General features: G+C 40.6%; 1 protein-coding gene across 5 annotated transcripts in view; it reads left to right on the top strand.

The window, feature by feature from the left end:
• Positions 1–12,724: 12,724 nt before the first annotated feature.
• The window catches only part of NYAP2 (neuronal tyrosine-phosphorylated phosphoinositide-3-kinase adaptor 2), a 136,805-nt gene continuing 126,991 nt past the window's right edge, over positions 12,725–22,538 (top strand). For 2 of the 5 annotated variants that reach the window (XM_020584933.2, XM_010406035.4), the window contains exons 1-2: positions 12,725–14,017; positions 20,558–20,800. In XM_020584933.2, the coding sequence (XP_020440522.2) occupies positions 20,595–20,800 (206 nt within the window). In that variant the 5' untranslated portion in view covers positions 12,725–14,017; positions 20,558–20,594. The remainder of the gene's footprint in view (positions 14,018–20,557; positions 20,801–22,538) is intronic. The other 3 variants (XM_020584932.2, XM_020584931.2, XM_020584934.2) reach the window with 3 other exon arrangements.

The following is a 22,538-nucleotide window of genomic DNA, read 5'->3' as shown; positions in this document are numbered from 1 at the left end:
AGTGACTCTATCTTATTTAATGTGAAAGTCAGTCTGTCGGTTCCATGTATCCCTACAGTCAAGACTGTTTTCAATCCTTTGTGTCACTCTCCCAGTTAATTTGTCTTAAATTGTACAGTGACAACATTTACTCTTTAAGCCAAAATCCCTTAGCCCATGTCTGTCTTTATTGCCTTTCTTTCTTCCTCCTTGAAGCTATTTGCAATTAAACCTCAGTGAAACATGAAGCACCAGAAATGTTAGACTATCTTGGCAATGAAGAGGCATGAAACAGATGAATAATGAGAAGCACAAGATAAGAAGCAGTAATGCCACTTTCATTCTGGAGTGCCTATTCTGGCAAAGAGTTCACGTCACCTTTCACAGTTTTGTAAGCTATTTATGAGTCATAGGAACGATTAAGGAAAAAAAAATCCTACCAGAGAAGAGTCCTCAGATTTGTTTAAATTATGGAAATGAGAGACTTCAAGGCCTTTTTTTGCTAAAGATTAAGAATTAACTATCTGAGATTGCTAATGCACTTCAACTTAGAGAAGTGTGTTGAAAAAGGACAGAGGAAACTCTCATGCTTGTACCTTTTTCTTGAATGTGCCCATTCAAGAATTTTGAGCAGTGTGTGAGTAGAGATGACACAACATCATAAGCTGCCCTCTTTTTATTTCTTCCCAGATATTGGCCAGGGACACTTCTGTGTTGATGGAAAATGCACATTTGTGACAAATATAAAAAGCAAAGCTCAGTGAACAATGAACACAAGATTGCAGAGATCTGAAGACTTTCCTTGAAGCTTTCTTAGCTTGTGTACTTTTCCATGTGCAAAAAACATGTTGGAGCTATGGAACTCAGTGAACCTCTTTCTCTTCTTTTATCTGGATCTCTCTCCTTTTTGTCCCTGAAATTTGCTGAAAATTGCCAATACTGTGAATATGTAGCATGGTTAATTTTGTGCTATTTATTTAGCATTGCTAATCTGGATAATAACAATCTGGAGGGCAGGAATAAAAATTCTATTGAATATTTCTGTGTGGTGTGCTGTGATATGTGAAGGGGTGAGACTCAGCAGCAGAGATGCAAGCAAATCTAAGGTTTTATTTGGAAGCATCGGTACATACATCTATACCCCCAACAGCCCCTCTTGGCTACAATGCACAGGCTTAATCACAGTTGCTCAATAAATCAGTCCTCTTGACATCTTCTGCTGTTCTCTTCAAAGCCATGGCTAGCAGAGCGCAAAGTGTGTACTGTTCCAAGTTTCTTCATGGACTAGTGGAGATTGTGTGCTGTTCTATGCTGACGTAGAAATTCATTTGTCCAGTTCTGTCTCAGGTACACACTGTCCAGGGATGCTGCTGCAGCTTTCTGTTTAACTCTTTCCTTACACCAACACCTGTTACCCCAGCAGTGTGCTGAAGGGGCAAGTTTGTGTAAGTCACAGTGGACAGGGATGCAGTGAGAGAAACAAGGAGGCATTAGGTCTGCTCAGCACTAAGGTCAGCTTGGGTAGGACAAAGATACTCAGACAAAGGCAAATTTAATGCCTGCTGCCACTTTGTTTGCATGGCTGATTGTGATTGCATGTTACAGTAGGAGTAACTGGAATACAGGACACCTATGTAATGGAATGTTTTTAGGAGCTATGCCATTGTCCTGTTCTTGGATTAGAGTAGAAGCAAATTTTCTTCATCGCGCTGCCCCCCCACTTCTTTTTTTTCTTTGTTTCTGCAGAACAAGCTTTTGTTCAAGATTTGGCCACTAGAGAGCCTTGAAATAGTAGGAATATGGAATTCTCCTGATAATGAAGGAAAAAGCATTATCATTACATTCCTGAAAAATGTGTAAATTAGGAGGAAATTTCCTTCAAGAAAAGAGTTGTCTGAGGGCTGAATCAGAATTGATCTGGGTAGACCTGTAGGTAGAGGCATGCAATGCCATCTGTTTTGAGGGTATTTTAAATGTTTAATTTAGGTAATAAAATGCTAAGTATTACTGTCTAATTTTTGAGCTGTGATGGTTAATGACACCTGAGAATAAAAAGCTCAGAAATGCCTTTAACTTCTGCCCACTGCTCCACAGTCACTGGCTTCATTGAAAGTGAAAGATGTCCCTCAGACAAGAGCAAGACATCTCATGCTCAAGAGATATTCCTGAATTTGTATGCCTCATTTAAGTTGGATCTGGTTGTGATTTTAATTAAATGCTTTTTCAATCAGAAAATGTTGATTCATGGAAGACAAAACATTTTGGAGAAATGTGCTGATTTGTAATTTCCTTCATTGTGGTGACTGTCTGGCTTTCAAAAGAGATTCTATTATAGATCTTAGAAACTTGAAAAAAGTTTAGGCAAGCCACAAGTTTACTTCACATGTGTCCTTCTGATCCTCTTTCCCAGGGATTAATCCAGAAAGGATTAATTATTTAAGGTTAATATGTATACTTTAAAATGTCTCATTACTGTCATTAGGTGACAGGATCTCTTTTGCTGTGGGGTTTGTTTTTTCTCAAGTCAACAAATACTCCTAAATGTGCTTTCTCAGCCCTCTCCTTTCCCTTTCAAGGCAGAAGCTTCATTTCCTCTTTCCTTTTATAAGTGTCATATCAAGAAAGGTGGGAAAACTGAGTCAAGCCTGCATTTCATTTTCTGCCTGCTAGCACACTCGTTCTGGAAATGTTGATGTCTTCTCTTTTATCTTTTTGGTTTTTAGTTTAGAAAGAAGGAGCAAGGCCATTTCTCTCTGAAGAATTTTCTCACACAGAATTTCGCATTGGTTCTGGTTAGTGCCCCCTTGACATTCACTTACCCTTTGACTTGTTCTCACCAGTAAGGTGGTGTTGCAGTTTCTTCTTACCAGGGTAGGTAACAGCACTTGCTTCAAATTTTTATTCTTAATACCACCTGTGGTTTATTCATCCACTCTCACAGAAAATAAAATGACACTGATAGCAGGGGGAAAAGTCCCCATCATATTGAGAGTTTATTGCTGGCTCTGTGCATGATGGAGCCAAGATAAATATATTTCTTTTTCATTTTTTCTGCCCATCCCTCCATCTTCCCTAGCCCATGTTTTAGTTGTTTGGTAGGTTCTTACTTATTTACAGAAATGACAAAGTAACTGGCCCTTAAACATATAAACTTAAGGCAGTCAAGGTTATTCCTGTTTATTTCTTGCATTTACCCAACACCAATGCTGAACACACCATTCTTAATATTATGTGTAATGCTGAGTATTTATGAAAAAAAGTATTTATTTTTCTTATTAATATGACCAGGCAAAAAAATTGGTGTTCCAGGTCTGTTCGACAGACATGTAATTTTTTCAGAGAAAAATGTAATTCTGTTCTTGGCCTTTAGTGGTGCCAGGACCATTTTCCAGGAATCTGAGAGCATTGTTTTACAGGAGTTTTACATTGGAAGATGTGAACTGCAACTTCCATTGCACATTTGCTTATTGTTTTCTGGATTAGTTTAGCAAATACTTGGTCCAGTTTAGATCATAAACACTTTAATGTTCAATATATGTTGCAAGTAATGGAATTTTTAAATCTAGATTGAGCAAAATCGGTATTACATATGTAAAAATGGTCTGATCTTAAGCAGCTTCATGAATCCAGGGTATTGTGAATTCAAATAGTCTCTAAAATGAAGGACATCTTTGCCTAGCTGCCAGGGAGCAGTATTTCTGGCACTCGTGTGTGTGGTGGCATTGGTTTGCATGCTTATACACAGTTTTTCCAACCACCATTTTATCAGCTGTAATATATAAAATATGAGTAATTTTCATTTAGTCTGATTAGAGTTTGCAAACAGTAATTCCAAACAAAACCAGTCACACTGTATTAAACACTTAACTGTGGTGAGCAAGAGTGCAGGTTTTGTTTCTGAAGGGTAGTCTGTGTACAAGAGGTATTTAATTAGTTTTCATCAGTGCTATGGATCCTCTATTTGGGGATTATAAACAAGCCAGGAAAATCTGGCAGAGCGGAATTGCTGTGTGCAAGCTCTAAACTAAAAATAGTGCCAAGATGCATATAGACACCAAACAATACCATCATAAATTTACTGAGAAATCTCGTGTGAAAACAAGGGTTAAATTCTAGCTTTGGATTCATGCTATATACCTCTCCCTTCTTCAATCTGCCTATCAGGCACAGAGTTCTTATTCTCCCCAGTATGCCAGCTCTTGAACTGAATGTGGTTGATCATGAGCATACTATAAAATGCTTCGGTGTATTTTGAGAGTTGAAAGGACTAACAATTGCAATATATATGAATGTGATACATTTATAATGAATTTGACACCCACACACAAAAATACATTACAGAAATGTGGAGAATGTGGTTTGACCATAAGGATGCCAGGGGATCTTAAGCTATTAAGGCTGGAGCTTTGTCCTTAATTCACCCTGTCATTTCTAGGTATTACAGTGTGTGGCACCAAATGTAACACACTGTCTCACATCTATTGTAAAAAAAAAAAAAAAAAAGATGGCATAATGTGAAGTATACTGGGTAAAAGTAGTCTGCTGTGAACTGAGATTCAGTCCACAATTTTCATGGCATATATTTAGGACAGGTCTGTGCAGTTACTGTTAGCTTTTTGTACATGAAGTATTTGTAACACTGGAAAAAAAAATCCTGCACAATTATTCAGTGTATTTGGAGTACAGAGTATTTAGCATGATACATTAGAAAACAGGTACTTAGGTGAATCTAATGGCTCAAGATAACAGAGAAATCTATATTTTGCCTCATTGGAACCGTGTCTATGTATTGTGTAAATCCATAGAGGTATATTCAAGGTGATTAGCCAGGATTTAGTTCTGTGTGAGAGCAGGGGGAAAAGGTCTAATGGAAATGTCGACAGACCATTAACTAGAGTATCACTAATGGGTGATATAATAGAGAGAGATTTTTTTAATTGTAAAGGGGTTAATTGGTATTCCTCATTTGCATTCCTTTTTTCCTGAGTGGTGGCAATTTGAGCTCATCCAGTGATAGGAATGGTTTTTATACTGAGAGAATATGAAGGATCATAATATTTTGTCCAAGAAAATATGCAGGAGGGAAAACCAGAAATATATTAACTGACATGATGATTATCCAGCTACAGCTGAAGAGAAAACTGATTTTCCTAAGAATTTATTAAGGGAGGTCCTGCAGGAAATTACTGTTTCCTTAGTAATCAGAAGAATTTAATTTTTAAAATTTTAATTGTTTTATACCTGAGGGCGAAAAAATAGCTCACATGGGTCGAAGTGTTTACTGTGACTTACATGTTGCAAACTTCAACCCTTTTCTCTGTAGAGATAGGATTTTCTGAATGTAAGAGAGAAGCTACTGTTTACACAGCCCATGTCTAGGCATTCAGACACCTAAAATAAGGCTCATCTCCCTGAGCTGATGGGAATAAATTGAGCTTTTGCTCCCAATGCTCTCATTGGATCTTGGTTGAACCATGACCGGAGGAACTGGTCAGCTGATGTCAACAGGCTGCCCTGTTACCTCTCACCTTGTCACCAGCCTGTTCGGACAATAAGATCTTCCCCTGGTGCTGGTTAAGCTTGGATCATTGTGCAGGGTTTAGGTCAGGAGCAGCTAACAAGGGCTGGGGGAGCCCAGCCACAAGCCACTAGGGCAAGCTGTGGGCAGTGACTTCTGACTGCCCAACAGCCAATCTCCATCGCCTGCCTGCAGCTCTCCATGCTTGGACTGGGCTCCAGTGGCTGATCATCTGCACACCCTAGCTGCCCACACACCATCAGGAAGCTCTGAGCCTACCCAGTTCCTTACACTGTTACTGTCTCTCTGAGTGGGACTCGCTGGTTGGGGTGTTGTGAGCAGAGTGAGGTACCCAGCCTTCCTCAGCACTTACAGTCCCTCTATGAAGCCTTCCTGCCTGAGGACCTCTTGGAGGTCATTTTCATCATCTCAAGAGTTAATGAGACCATTAGGAAAAGCAAACAAAGAACCAGTCACAAATGCATGCCCTCCACCTCTTCTGCTGTGGCCATCTCTTCTTTAGCTTGAAGTCATCTTCCCAGCATTCTCAAATTTCTTTTTTTTTTTTTTTTTTTTTTTTTACTATTGCTCCTCAATTCTGTTTTTCCCCAGCCTTCACTCTTCACTGAGCTGTGCATGCTTTCTCTAGAGGTCTAACAGCTTTTTCATTCATATGTCACTTGCCCTCCTGTCTTGTTCTGAAGTATATAGCAAAAAATTTTTCATGTGGATTTTTATTAAGTACTGAAAGCAAACACATTTGAAAAATACATGATATAGTTGTGTGGCTGATAGGTCTTAAGTATATTTCACTGAACAAATAGTGTCTTTTAGTTTCTTTGCAAAGTTAATGCCTTAAAGAATTTAACCAACAGCAACAATTTACTCATAAATACCATCTTAATATACATAGCACAACCATGTTCTAATAGACAAATTTGCCAATTTCTCGGTCCTAAAGTACAAACTGCAATTTCTTCGCGTCTTTCCAGTCTTCCAGTGTTTACTGTGCTTTTATTTAGTGGTCCAGATGCTCCTTTTTGTGAAAGAGAATAAAGCTGACTTTCCCCATCTTTGCCCATTTCCTAACAGATTTATGGGACTGCTTTGTCTATAGCACCATGAAAAAAAATGCAGATTATATCAACAAGTGCAGATAGGAGATTTCAAGTTTCTAGAGGATTTCCCAATTCTCATTCCAAGACCTCTTGCATCAGTTGCTTTTACAGATCTTGTGCTCTGTGGGATACCAGGCACCCTTGTTTCAGAGTTCAGAGATGCTGTGGGGCTCACTAAACTCCTTGTTCACAGCTGAGTCTCCGACTAGCTTGGATGAAAGCAAGAAGTTGGATGCTCCTGAATGAGACCCAACTGGCCTGGCTTCCATCTGCTGGGCTGCACTGGGTCTCTGCTGCCCACTGCTTGCATAGGCAGGGTGGTCCTTTCACAAATAACAACATGCACGTGGTGCCAAAATCCCAGGCTAGTTCTCAGCTTGATCAGCTTCCCAATCTGCTTCACCACACGGCCAAGTGACATTTGTGCCAGATTAAGGCCAAAGGAAGAGCTGGGGGTGGGAGGGAAGCAGAGCTGCATTCTTGGCTCTGTTTTTTAGCTGCAGTGCTGGCTTACACAAATTTGGAATGCCTGGAGATTGTTAAAGGGTAAAGCACTTTGCAACTTACATGTGTGGTCACATTTGTGTGCTGTGTATATACCCTTTTCTGCCTGCCTTAAGGCAGCTGTGTGGTTGCATGTACTTGCCAGAGTTGTGGAGTTTCTGGGCAGGGACACTGCCTGTCAGCTCCCTGACTGCCTGCAGGATTTTCTTTGTTCCTGGAGGCTTCAGCAGGCTGAGTCCCAGTACACCAGCTCTGGCATGTGTGCTGCCTGGGCACTGGAGTCATTCCCAGTGAAGCTTCAGCACTCTGGTAGTGTTTGTAGCATGGGGAATTTTCCGTCCACTAAAAGTCACGGACCACCTTGGCAGGGGTACCATTCTCACGCTGTGAAGTGCCCTCTGCATTGTGTAGTGCAAGGAAGTGATTTGGTTGAAAGGAACACCATCCTCTTTCTTTTTTTGGATTCTCCCTCATTCTCACCCAAAATTATTTCTGTTCTGGATCACTTCCACGACCCAGTTCCCTGCAAGGCCTCACAAATGGGAATGAGCAGCAAGGTGGGGAGGTGACAAACAAGCTTAAACTGCCTGGCCTTTGTACTCCACAGGAGAAAGAGTGCTTCTTTGGGGCTAGAAAACTGAGGCTACGAGAGCAGAAATAGAGCATCATGTGAGTGCAACTCTACTGACACAGCTGGGTTTATCCTGGAATAATAAACCCACCTACTGCCTCCTGTATGAGTTGAACAGTGGAAGCACAGTTTTGCCAGTGCAACTGCATCTGTGTTGGGGGATTTTACCAGCATCCACTATGCTATAAATACAGATGTCTGTATTTGGGACCTGACCATAGAATGTATCTTTACCAGCTTTAATTGATTTTAGCTAGGAGCTAACTGGCTCCAGAAGAACTACTTATAGCTTAACATTTCTGTGGAAAATGTACCATTTAGTAATTAATGGGTTTGGAAAGCAGCCAGAATCTTTCAATCTAATCCAGTTTAAGAAAAAAGAATCAATTGACTCTTTTTGGAATGATAAATATAATGAAATATTTTACAAAAAATCATGGTTAAAAATAGCCTAGTTGCACTAGCTGTCATGTAGGATAAATCACTTGCATCAGGATGTGATCTTTGTGATTTGTGGTCTATGCAAATAAGCACAAGGTTTTGCTGCATATTTTGTATTCAGGCAAAGTTCCCTGTGGACTTCAATGGGAATTTTGCCTAAGCAATAACAGCAAAATTGGTCCCATGTGAAAAAAAACCTGATCACTGGGGAAAATTAAGAGATTTTTCTTAAAGGCACAGATGGCAGTTAAGCATTTAACTTTAATTGGCTTTTTACATGAGTAGGGACCCCTCTACTGTTTTACCTTTAGAAGAATCCTCCTCAGAACTCTGAAGAGAGAAATGTGCATGACAGTGGTGGATAGTCTGTTGCTGGGAGGGATAGAGCCAGTGTGCTCCAGGGAAGTGAAAGAACGCTACAGAGGGATGTGAAATAGCTGAAACAAATGCCAAGATGGAGCACTGAGAGCTTCCTTTACTCTTATGATGTGAGTAGTTTTACTTGTCATGGCAGCAGTGTGTGTGTGAGGAATGAGAGACAGGCAAGAGGACTGCAGAACTTCAAGGGTTTTAAGAATGCTAAAGTTTATCTGGGGCATGGAAAGAAATAATTTGGGAAAAGTGGCCTTGAAGGCTCAATTTAGTATTTCAGCATGTCACGTTGAAAATTAATTGCAAATAGAGCCTTAAGTTTTCCCTTTGCTTAGCATGATGGTAAGTTGGTACTAAGAACTTGAACAAACAAAAGAGATGGTTGTTGGAGGTCGGGATTATGGTAAGCACTGTGCTTGGGTTTAGATGCATTTTGTTTTCTATGTATTTTCCTCAAAGAAACCCACTTCCCTTCAAAAATATTTATTAACTCAGGTTTAAATCCAAATAAAAATCTAAAACAGCTTTTTTCAATTGGTGCTAAAGGCACATCACATTGATTGCTAAACTGAGGCTTAGAATGAAGCATACATAAGACTGTCACTGAAAATTTCACCTGCCTCACACATGGGCATGATACTTGCTGTGAAGAAATGATGGTTTTATTGGGAAATCAAGACACTTAATAGCTGGGACTGATTAGAACCCAGTGCTAGGTGTTGGAACCAAGAAAGGTCACTGCTGGAAAAGTCAAGGATAGTAGCAAGGCCTGGGTTAAGAGATGTGGCCTGGGATCAGGTAAGGAATCCATAATGCAAGGAACATGAAGTGACTAGAGCTACTGCAGACTGGAAGCAGTAAAACCTGAGTGAGGACCAAGCACACAGGAGACAGGAAAAAGCAATTGAAGCTCAGGAGGCATTGTAAAGGAAAAAAAAGAAGCAAACCAAGTTTAGCTTAGCTTAGGCAAGGAATTTGTTAAACAGCCAAAGTCAGCATCTTGATGGCCTCATATTTTTAAGTGTGGGTAAACTGGCTTAGCTTCCACTGTGATGATCCTGGCTTGATCAGCCTTTGGTCTTGGCAAAACCTGTCTGATAGGAACCCTATCTCATTTGATTGCTGCATAGACAGGTCCTGTTCAATAGCCTCTCTTCCCATTCACTGGGATGTAGGGTTTGGATACATATATTCCTATCATGGTCCCTTAGGTTAGGTATCAGAAATTTCCAGGTTTAAGTCCTTAGTTTCTGGGTTTTGTTTCAGAATTTTTTAGAACTTGTGGCGTCTCCATTCCTCGAACTCTTCATCTGTGGTCTGTTGGTCAGATATAGAAATCTGTCATGGAACTGCCTTCTCTGGAGAAGCTTCAGGTGACCTGGGAGTGGTGCATTCAAACAGGAGAAACCTGTCCTTTTTGACTCTCATAAATGTAAATAATTACATAACAGTTTCTGTATCAAGTCAGCTGTTACCAAGTTCAGGCCTGGAAACATGGTATTTGCTGTTCTTGGAGAACCTTCCTTCTCCATTTACCAGCAAAGCAGAGACTGAGTCACTGGCACTGACTCTAAGCCATTTGTCCTCAAGCTTCCCTTACTTCAGGGACAGGCAGACTGTCTTTTTCAGTCACTAAGTGGTCTGTTAGCACCTTAAATGAATATTCTTTTCCTCTTGAAAGCCCATTGTCTCTGCTCTGCCTGCAGTCTTCAGACCTCAAAAATCCTGAGCCTGTCATTGAACCTGAAAGGACTTGTCATGCCCTGGACAAAGAAGCCTCCTGCAGAGGTTTGCTGTCTCCTTACTACATATTCTGTACTCCAGCCCACTGCCAGCATGGCCAGGCAGAGACTGGGGTATCCCATAACTATTCTAAGACCGAGTAGTTGCCAGTGAGCAGTTCCACAGCACATTGTTCATATTCTCTTTTCCTGGTTTGCAAATGTCAGCCACAGGTCACACCATGTCTCTCTGTCTGTATGTATATTTGTTATATATGTGTGTGAGCATGAACATACACGTACATAAATAAAATGGGTCAATATTTAAGGTATGTAGTGAAGCCTTGCATATTCTTCAGAAATTCAAAGCAAATGCAAGTAATTACATCTGCTGGAATTGAGTGGTTGTAAACTCTGGGAAGGATGGTAGAGCAAAGGAGACAGGGAGAGAGGATGGTAGCTACTGTGAGGAATGCATGGTTCTCCACTGCTGGCTGTTTGGAGGCCAGGAAGGCAGGTGCAGGCCTCTGCAACATGAGAACATGAGTAGTAATTTGTGGAGATGCATACATTTGTGCTGATTAGGCTTCTTCTGTAACCAAGGAGTGAAAGCCCATTGTGGGCTCATTAGAGTTGTCATTAAAGATGTTAAGGTGAATAACACTGTTCTGTAGAAACTCATGGAAAAAACAATGAACAACACAAAACATGTTACCTGAATTTTGATCCAGCCCTTCTGTCATTGATACAGGAAGTGCCATGATGAATTCTTCAGGTGCTTTTTCCTAGATTGTGAATTAAATTAGAAGGTCTTGTGTGTGATAACCAGGAATGGAACTGCCAGCCTTGCAGAGGTCGTAACTCCAGTGTTCTTCCCACAATCCTACTGGAAAGAAAAATGGACGTTTCCTTCCACAGCTGATGGACACATGATTCCCAGGAACCCTGGTACAAAAAAGATGTGGAAACTTCCAAAAGGTGCAATAACATAAGTAGTCAGGGACAGGATTCTATCGGAGTTCAGTTACTGGGATGAACCATATGGTGAAGACATAGCCACGTGTTTCACACTTTGAGATTAAGATTAGTAGTTATTCAAGTTGCTTATGAAATTTTAATGACTTTAGTTATATCCTTGTTAAAGTAACTTGGAAGGAAGTTTGGCTGCGCAATTTCTCTGTTTTCAGTGCATGACTTAGGGCAGAGATAGAGAAGATCTTTAATTCTGGAGAAGTATTGGGAATAAGAGGCTATTATGTGACAGGAATCCCCAGCTGATGAAAATTAAAGAGTTTCCCAATTACCACATGGCCACAGATGCTCTTAAGGTATCCTTCAAGGAAGGAAAAAATCAGAAGCAGGGCTGGGGGCTAGCCTCTGGGCTAGGGAAGGAACTCTCTTCACAGGACTGCCTCCAGCTCTACACTGTAGGTACTTCCCTTCCAGATCTTTTTCCCTAATACAAAGAAAGGCCCTCCATATCTTCAAACCCTGTTCTTCTGGCTTTGTAACCCTTCTTCAAGCATCCTTTTGAAATGATCTCTTGTGGATGTCATGAGAAAGAACCACTGCCCTGTTTCACGGGGTTCCAAGAGGTGTGCTGGGACATGTGCTATTACAGTGAGCATGGAATGAATTACCAGTGAATATGAGAGAGTTTTAGGATCAGGCTTTTTTTAGGCTGCGTTCCAATGCATGAAGGTGATCACTGTGTTTTTCAATGTGTCTAGTTGGCTATCTTGAGTGCTGTTGAATGTGGGGTAATGTTAATATTCCAGTTGTGGGGTAGTAAACCTGCAGGAAGTTATCCTGTGCTCTATAGGTGAGGTCATATTTGTGTACCAGCACAGCTTCTCAGGTGAAAATGCATTACTTCGAAAGGATTTAATTCCATGACTGTAATTCCTGTTATTAGTTTTAGGAATAAATTCAGCTGTTACTGTAACATCTGAATCAAGATTTAGGCTAGAGAAAAATATGCCTGTAACTTCACAAAGAAGAAAGAGTGAAATGTTATTTGACAATGGGGTAATCTGTGCACATTCAGCCATCGCTCCTTTTCCTGGCTTTGGCGCAGGGAGTGAATGCTTTTGCTTTGTGTCCAGGCTGCAGGTTTGGGGGAGAGAAAGCAAAACTGCACATACTCTGCAAGGAGGAGCTATAACACAGATTGATCCGGTTCAGAAGAAAAAAAATGTTTTCTTCCAAGCCATTACACAAATTCTGCATGAGCATAAAACTGTAGTTTCACCTTGAATGCTTTTCAAACAGAATGCCTCTTTCCAGAGTATGCATGTCAATATAAGGAAAACGGCATAAATGTCACGCTCAGTCTGTCCGAGCTGCGTAATTTTGTTCTCGTGCAATGGGAGCAGGTGGTGGGAGGTTGTTTTGATGGGCCGAGAAGCTCCTCCCCTCCTTCCCCAAGCAGCATTCTTATCTGCGTCAGCAGTAATTGTGTGCCTTGCACTGCTTTCAGTGAGGGTGAGTGCAAAAGATACATCAATATGAGGTATCAAACCGAGGCTTAGGTGCTCTTTTTAAGTGGCTACTCATTTCTTTGAGCCATAACATGGGCTAAAGGTTAACTTACATATTCTCCGTGGAAGAACAATTTCCTTTTTTTTGGGGAAGGGAGAAGGAGGGGCAAAGGGCGTTGTTTCATATTCTTTCCTACCTATAGACTCCATGTGATGTACAGTGCTGCTCATGCGGATTTTTTTTTTTTCCTCCCACTGGATTATTTGCTAATCAGACTTCAGTGCAGTGGAGATAAGGGCGAGACTTCTGCCTAGCTAGGAGGCTCTGCCGGCGCCCCAACCTCGGAGCCAGGAGCGACGCCGCTGCCGCGCCGGCTCCCGGCGCGCCCCCGCTCCGGCGTGCCGCGTGTCCATGGGCCCGGCGCGGCGGAGCTGTCCGAGGTGCTAGGATGCTGGCAGCAGCCGGATTGCAGCGGGAGAGGAGCCCCACAGTCCTGCCGGAACCCGAAGGTAGGCTTGCTCTTTGTTTGAGAATCCCTGATTAATCAACAGCAGCATCCACGGACCCGGGCAGCTGGAAAGAGCAAGCCTGCCGGTAGTCACGGGGGAGAGACAGAGACGATGCCACGAGCCAGACTGTTTCAGACCTTCTGTAAGTGGCAATGAGCAAGCAAGCGTCTTTCCTGCTGCAAGAAGCCATTTGGATAGGATATTTGCTGTTCCTTATATTCCTTTCTTTTTGTCTCCACAGAACATATTCAAATGAGGCACCTTAGAAATCTCTGTGTTAGTGCATATGATGGTGCTGTAATCGTCTGTGTTGTAAAGTGGGTAAAAATCATCCAGTTTCTTCTCTGCTGGACCTCAAAGCAGGGTGTTGTTTATACCCTCCCATTATCCATACCCTCTCCTCTCTGAATGTGGATTTAAAGAAGAAAGCACCTGTCTTTTCTTTTCACTGCATTTTTTTTTAAAGCCAAACTTTCCATGCCATTTTAATCGTATGTTAAGAAGACCTGTAACATAACAGATTGACTTATAGTGATGTCGACTTCTACAATCTGGGCAATTCTGCCAACAAGATTTAATGCACTTTAACTGAAGAAAAAAAACTGAGCCTAACTGAAAATCTGTTTCTTATGGTGCTGAAATATCCCTTCCAACTGCACTGAGATAACCACAGGAAAGGGCTTTTACAGACAAAAGTCACCTTTGATTATTGCACTTAGTGGTCCCCGTGGACTTGAATTTTGGTACGTACATATTTTAATACATCATATGAGCATGCTAATAAAATATGGTGCTAATTGGAATGAAAAAATAACATTACAAAATGAAATAACGAGTTGTCAGAATGCATAGTGACGAGGTTGCATGTATTTTTAGAAGGTATTAATCAAGCCATTGCTAAACTAAAAGCTGAAGTCTATTTGACTGGTTTTGTGTACTTCACATGTTGATTGTGCTTGTAATAAAGACATTTGGCAGCTTATTTTTTTTGTTTGTAAAAAGCACTGTTAAATAATTAAAACTGTTCTTTTATATTTTCTGATGAATTAATTGAAATAATTTCTAACATCTGTGATAGTTACTTATCAGACCCACTGCACCATTAATATTTTACAGCATCTTAACATGATGCTGGTGGTAGTGAAATCTCCATTTCATTTTCTTAAAGAGGAGGAAAAAAATAAGTCAATCATCAAGAAGCTCATGATTTCTTCTGAGTTCAAATGCACTCCTCTTTGCATACAGAATGTGTTTATATGTCTGCTTGTTGTGTGGTTTTATTTCTTTGTGCTGTTTGTAAGTCCTCTGCATAATACTGGGATGATAAAAAGTCATAATTGCACTTAAGTGCTGGCCATTCTGAATCTAGGTTTGCAATTGTCCAGCATCCATGCAGTTAGGAGGAAGCCTTATTTTCCTCTGGGAATAAAGGTGATAAAAGTGTTGCTGTATTGCAAAGTAAATAACAGCTTTTTACATCCTGGAGTCATAGAGGAGTCATTGTTAGCAAAGACCTTTTTCCTTTTCAAAAGGTACCTGCAAGGGAGCCAAAATTCAAGGCTCAGGGTATTTTTTGGTTCTTAAAACTATAGGGAACATAGCTTTCCATTAGGCAGGGTAGGACATCTGTAGAAATGGAATATTTCTTTAAACCCATGTGGCAGCATTCTCAGTCTACTGAAGGAGACACTTTTAACCTCTTTAAGTGAAGGGCTCAGCACTACTTAGCTTCAGTGATTTCACCCAGGTGCTAGAGCTCATGCTGTGCAATATAATGAGCACCAGGTATATAATCTGTAATACCAGCCAGAATATAAAGTGTATTTTGTACCTCCAAATGAGAGTAGTGGTTCCTTGGTTCTTTTTCTTTAAATATCTGCCTATATAGTTGTCAAATGCTATGTAGTAGGAAACTTGCAGCCGATTTCAGAAGGTCTTTCCGCTTTGACATTAGAATTTAATGCATCACTGTGTGTGAAAGCAGAAATGCCATTTCATTGTTAAGAATGAGCAGGGAATGCAACTCTCAAAAGCATGTCTTAGCATTTGTCTCATCACATTCACCTGCTGGGGGGCACAGTTAGGATAGGAGACAGTTCTGCAAAGTAGTCTCTAGTATATTTTTCCCCTCACTAAATTTTTCTTGATTGCAGAGAAAGTATTTTTTTGTACACTCAATACCATTAGGTCCTTATTAGTGCTGTTGTGGTCAGCAGCTTCTGAAAACTGGATACGGCTGACCTGTCTGCTTTTATTCTTGCAAGCAGCTAGAATGCAACAGCTCAAACTCGAGGGTTGAATGGCTGGTTATTGTCCTGGTTTGTGCAGAATCCTTCCAATATAGTGAATTTAGTGGAGGAAGTTAACAGGTAATGTGAAAGCAGATGAGTTTTCAAAGACAGGAGGCACTATTTGGGAGGGAATCAGGCAGGACTGGAGGGATGTGTAGTAGGCCTTTATAAATCTGAGATTGGACTCAGGACTTTGGGCAACCCCACACTTGTTTTTCCACGGTCTCTTCTCCTATGTTAATTTTTTTTTTTTTTTTTTAAATCCCTCTGGTTTGGAAGAAGGCAATCAGTGCCTTTGTCATTACTTCAAAAAGCTCCTTCAGTTTAATGTCAGCATTGCCAATTTTCAATGCAGCACAGCTGCAGCTTATGGCTGTCAAGCAAGCTGAAAAGCAACTGATATTTTGGGGATCCTGGTGTGAGTAAGAGGGAGAATGCCATGTCTGAATCTTCACATGTAGCACTGCTTGGATACTGTGGTATGATTACTCATATTCTGAAATCAATATTTTTGCACACTGATCATGTGAAAAGGAGGTGGTTTGTTTGATCAAAGATGCTGTATCTGTGGCATCAGAGCAAATGGTTCGATTAGAAGTAAGGTATACAACAGTCCTGTAAAACACAATGCACTGTGCCCTCACAGAAATTGTGTCTGAATCAATACAATGATCTTGAATTTAGTTATGTAAATATTTCTAGGCAAACAAGGAAGGGGACTGCTTGCCCTTGCCAGTAAACCAGATGCATTGGCAGGGAAGGAAAAAAAAAATCTTTCGTGCTTTACTCTTCCCATGCTGACAGCTGAATACATGAGCTGTGCCAGTGTGAGCCACTCTGCGCTCCTCTGTCAGAGCCCCTCTGACCTGGGGGTACCTGACAGGGCAGGTGTCAGTGGGCAAGACGGGATGTGATTGTGGCTTTTTCTCAGTGAGGTTTCACAGAGTGTTAGTTTGACCTTTAAGAAGCAAAGTGAACATGATGGAGAACTCCTTCTTTGTGTCCCTGTGCTCAGATGGAGTTTGAAAGATGTTTGTGTTCAGAGAACACTCAACCAAGCTCCTCCAAACAATTTTTGTTGACTTCTCAGTATGTTCGCTTCAATAGCTACATTTCAAGGCTTTTCCTCTGTCCCGCTGTCTCCTTTTGTTCCTTCACACTGAGGAGGGAAAAGAAAAGAGTGTCTAAAGAATTTCTCAAGTGGTACAACTCCCAGTTATAATTTTCCAGGACTGCTTGGTTTCAGAAAAGAAAATACACTGAAAGCAACTTGATTGCAATTACATAGGTGACTCCCTATAGTCCTTGTTACTGGTTAACAAAATCCATGGCCACAGTGTGTATGTTAGGGATGCCAGGACTGTGGGGCCTCACCGACAGCTTACATGACTTATTTAACAATTTGCATTTGCACAGTTTTAATCAAATATGAATGTAGTCAAACAGAACACTTGCCTGTGCCTGTATCTGTCCTGGCAGATGGTTAGGAGTTGCTCACTGCCTGAGTTTACCAGTCAGCAGAACCTTTGATCAAAAGTTGATCAGTGCTCTCCACCCATTTTCCAAGGAGGGGGCAGGCAGGCACTGCACAGGACTCCAGGGCCATACGTGTTGATTGCAGCCTGTTGAAGTTATTGAGCACATTTATTAAGGTAATATATTCTCTGAAGTGGCATTAATACCTGTGAGTAAAATTGGTCCTAGTGTGCTGCCCAAGCAATACTAATATTTTAAAAATGTTTACAGTAATTAATTAAGCTTTTTGCACTGGCTGTTAGCATTTTTAATCCCTGTTAAAGTATAGCATGCACAACTGTACACTAACTAAATGCAGTGAGGCTGTAAAATACCATGTACACCCGAGGTACAAGGGCTTTGATTTAGAACATGCTTGCTGCTTGCACAGAGGCTTTTTGGAGTTAGTGACACAAGAGCAGGTTCGAGGCTCTGAAATACCTGTGTGTCCCCCAACTACTCCCAGGAGTACCCCAAACTGTATTTATTATTATATCATGAGCATGCAAAGATCAGCAGTCACAGGTGGGACTGGGCCCTTGTTAGGACAAAGAATATATCTTGATCTATTTAGTAAACAGTAAATTTTTGCATGAATTTAGTAATAAAAACATCAGTAACAAAGCAGCTTCTCAGTTCGTGAAGCAGAATAAGGGCTTTTTATTTAATTCTTTTTGCAATTGGAATGACTTCATCCTCCTGTTTAAAAAAATAAATATCATAATACAAGGAGTTTCAGCATATCCTTAATTTTCAGCTCATTCCTGACCTCCAAAAAGGAAGGAAAAAATGAGGGGAAGAAATGGAGTATAGTCACAAAAGACAATGTAAAGCATATTGTGTCTTGGGGAAAAATGAATGAGAACTGCATTTTTTGGTAGCCTGTTGAAGTTATCTTCAGTATAAAATTTCCTATTATATTTCAGGAGTAAGACTCGGTCACTGAATAAATCAATGGCAATACTGCCATTCAGGTCACTAGGGTGAGACTTCTCTGTTGTGCAAGTTTATTTGAATTTAATTCAACATATGCAGAAACAAGATTTTACTAGAAGTCCAAAATGGAAAATACAATAAAATAGCTATCTGCTGGGGAAATGGCCCAGAATTTAACCATCGAAAAGCAGATATCATTTGAGGAGTTCAGAGAAAGGGGAGTTAGAGCTGTCTGTGCTGTTAGCATTGGTTTTAATCTTGTAGCCTTCATGCTGTAGAGAGAGATGCTCAGGAAGGGACTTCAGTATCTGGACTTACTTTATTTAATCAGCAAGTTTAGGAATTAGTCTAAAATGATGTCTGTTGAAGCATCATAACTTTCATAGAGTCTGCTCAGCTCATTTTCAGCTTTCCAACCCCCTTCTTTGCAGACAGTGTGCTGCTTATGGTGAATATATAGAATGGCTGAATGCATATTGCAGCCCAGTGTGGTTCTACCCAGCTCCAGTGTCAAAGCTGTGTGAAATGGCATGCAGGCACATTGGGCTGCACTATGACCTCCTGTGCTGGTGTTACCCTGCAGGGATTAGTAGGAGATGCTTATACCTATGCTTGAAAATGCTTAAAGATCACTTCAGTGACGCTCAACATCAGCCTAATGTTCGTGTTCAGGCTTAGTTGATAGAAAAGGTTGTTCTTGGGAAGCAGGAGAGGTAATGGAGTAGACCCTTTGCATCCTCTGAGTCTTCATGATTTTAACAGTCATGTTACCATTGTACAGAAATAATTTTGGTATGCAGACATAAGAGAACAAGGGGAAATTATCAGTGTGCTTTTAAGGTGTTTAGTGCCTGAAACCAGCTGCTTGTTGCCATTGTTACTTCAAAAGATCCCCCGATCAAAAACAGGGAAAAACATTAAAGGGCAGAAAAATTTTTCCCTACTCTTTTCATCCCTTGCATTCTCAGAGTCAGGGCCCAGATCTGAAGGCCCAAAGTGGATTGCTAGAATCCTTAAGAGTATTTAAATTTATTTATTGATTTATTTTTAATCAGTGCCCACCTAGATCAGAATTTTACTTCTCCAGCTATGTAATAAATGTTAGAAATACAACATTATATTAGGAAATAGGGGAAAGATTTTTGTCGCTGATTCCACAGGAGCCCTGCCCCTAAAATCTTTGTGCAGACATGATTCTTATTGCCTATTCAATAAGACCCCTTCTAGTTGTAGTGCTGGCATGGTTCTGAGGCTGATTCTGAGAAACCACACCATCCTTCTTCAGGGAGGGGAGGAATGCTGTAGCAGTGAATAAGCAAACGTGCCTTAGAGAGCTGAGTTCAGCTGCCAGGTCTGCCAGCAAATCACTCAGTGACTCCTGCACCAGCTTCCTGGCTGTGGGATGAGGATTCCTCACAGGGCTGTGTGCAGGTAATGCCACTCAAGCTTGTAATGCCTCTGGACCTTATAGTAATCAGTATTTAAAATAAGACGGAAAAATTATATTTTTTTAAACTTCTATTTTACTTGTTTAGTAAGTGGTTAATCCAGTCCTATCCAGCACAGACTTTAGAGAGCAACAGTCTATCTCTTGATCTTTATCTACCTTGCCTTTAGTGTCCTGTAGTATTTACTGATGTGTCTATACACCAGAGTTCTTGCCCCTCCCAGGAGTTCTGTTGGTGAGTGGAAAACCTTTGTGGCCTTTCTGTAGAGCTTTTAGGCTGCCTGCCACAGACCCAGGAATGACCCAGGGATCTGAGTGTGTCTGCTCCATGCTGCTTATGGTGTCTGTTCATACCTGTGGAAGAAATACAGATTCTTGGAGACTTCAAGGACTTTAGAGTTCTGAAGGTCCCAGCTCAGCTGGGCATTCTTGTCCATTCTTGGAACTTCAGGCTAACAAGGTGTTGGGCAACAGATGACCAGGGCTTCTGGGCTCATATCACATTACTAAGAAATACAGGAAAATAGTTCACTATTCTTTCTAATAGTTCACTTCTTTCTAAATTTTGAACCTGAAGAAAGCTTTTAAGTTTTTTGTTTCAAAAAATGGAACAATATTTTTCACCTGAACTTTAGAATATCCTGCAGAATAGGAATTTTGTCTGGCAATCAGAATACAAATTTTTTCTGGTAAGCTGCTCTGGTGCAGCCCTATTTAACTGTAAAAGGGACGTATTGTCCTTTGATGGAAGCCTTCTCAGTTCAATTCAAACTGAGATTCAGGATATCAGTGTTTATGCAACTGATGGGTACTAGGAAAAGGGAAGGGGGCGGGAGAAAACTCTTTTGGTATTTAAACAGTGTAATTGTATGGATCTGCATTGCCTGGAAGAAGAGACTCTTGGTTTTGTCTTCTCTTGTCTCGAGTAATGTTGTTCTGTGTTCTGAATTGCTTTGTTTTTTATCCCTTAAATGGGAAAGTCTGAAAAATTGTCTCTTACGGAGATGTTAATTACAACTGACACAACCTTGCTGTCATAAACCATAAGCTATTTTCCTACTGATTAAGGTATTATGTGTTTTTTCAACCTGCAGGAAACGTTGCTTTCCTTTGTTCATTATCTCCTGCAAGATGATGAGTTCTAATCAGGAGGAGGTCACTTTGGGCGCTTTTCTCCAGTATATTGAAGATATGGGGATGAAGGCCTATGATGGCTTGGTAATACAGAATGCATCAGATATTGCTCGAGAGAATGATCGCATGAGGAATGAAACAAACCTGGCTTACTTGAAAGAAAAGAGTGAAAAACGCCGAAAACAAGAAGAAGCAATAAAACGGTAAATATTTTGATGAAAAGATGAGTGGTCTGGCGGAGTGAATGAAAAGTGAGGGGCTCAGTTTCAGATATGGTAAATATGTGTAAAGCACTTGATTTCTAAGCAGCTTGCTGGCAAAAGCAGTACAGACCGTTGGCCTCTGTCAGGCTTCTAATGCATGAGGTTTACATTGTGTAGACATAGTTTGAGCATGTGTGGCATATAGAGCAGGTGTGATGTGTAACAAAAGGTTTGGGGGTTTGGAATAGGAGATGTAGATCTAGCGACAAATCAGTTGCCGTCCTCTTAGTGCTTTTAGATGGACAGTTTGTATTTTGGGAAAAAATGTATTTGTGTGTGAGCAAGACAGGGAAAGCCTCACAGGTCAAAATACACTCTTCTTGACCTGATCTTTTAAATCTGGTAAATTTTCAAAGCTTTCTAACTGGTGTATGAGGGTTTTTTTTAAGAAAAAGTCTATATTATTTACATTTTCCTTTCAATTATATGATCTCTGAAGTCAGTAGCAATATTGCAATCACTTAGAGGAAAATGGATCAAGCCCCTGATGGGCAGAACCCTATAATGGCTCTTCTTGAACAATTCCATTGATTTTAATTGACAGTTAATGAGAGGAGCACTTGCATGACCCGGCTTCTTGTGCCAATGGATATCAATGAAACCTGTACAGCCTCTTGGAGAGGAAAAGAAGGTTGAATGGAATAGATATAAATATTTATTACTTGCAGATTTACAGATACAAAAAATTGGTTTTTCTTGAGGTGAGGGTAAAATTCTCTAATTCAGGTAAATCATCCATCCAAATCCTTAACTTTTATATACAAATGAATAGCTTGAGCATAAGCTGATAGTAGGTCCTTTGAATTTTTTCCCCCAGCATGAATCTTCTGTATTTCAGTTTAAGTGATTAAATTTTATGCTATGTCTTGGGTACTGTATATCCAGGTATATCAGACATGCTGTGCTGTGAACATTCGAGCAACGCCTCAGTAGTCTGATAATTTTGATGGAGCATTAAAAGGAAAAGAGCAGCACATACAGTTTGAAAGAGGAGAGAGATGAAGGAATGTAAAGCAAAAATGTGGCTGCTTTATGTTCTAGGAAGTACAAATTTTTGGATTTTCAATAATTTCATTGGAGTGATATGTGAAATTAGGGTGAATACAATTAGGCTGTACTCTGCCTAACCTGCTTGCATGTACTTTTATACGTGTGACCATAAAGCAGCAGTCACTAGGTACCAGAGCAGTTCTTCGTTATGAATAAGTTTCTTGGGACATGAGAGAGTAAGTTGTGGATCTGCCTGGTTCTTTATAGTCCTCTAGCCAAGCTTCTCTACCTCATTTGAATAGTAGTGACAGTATTTTCTACATTGTGGTTGGTTTGTGTGGTTTTGTTCATTGATCCTGGCAAAGTGATTTGATGAAGAGCTCTGGATAAGTACAGATGATTTAGGGCTGAGCCAAACCATGAAATTCCTCCCCACACTCAACTGAGATCAATGAGAACAGAGTATTTATCCTCAGTCGCAGAGCCAGAAGACAGGAAGAAGAGGATCAGCAACACAGTGTGGGTATATTAGAGAAACAGCATGTATTTGTATGTAGATTGGAGACAGCAACATTTCCTGAATACAGTGCTCTTCTGTGGGAAACTATGTTTGCAGAGATCCCCTCTGATCTCTCCCCACTTGGCTTATCTCAAGAACACTGAGGGGGGGAACAATATCAGTCTGAGG

This window comes from Corvus cornix, chromosome 9, assembly GCF_000738735.6.
Source record: "Corvus cornix cornix isolate S_Up_H32 chromosome 9, ASM73873v5, whole genome shotgun sequence".
NCBI classification, from domain to species: Eukaryota; Metazoa; Chordata; class Aves; order Passeriformes; family Corvidae; genus Corvus; species Corvus cornix.
This window is presented reverse-complemented; position numbering and strand designations above follow the sequence as displayed.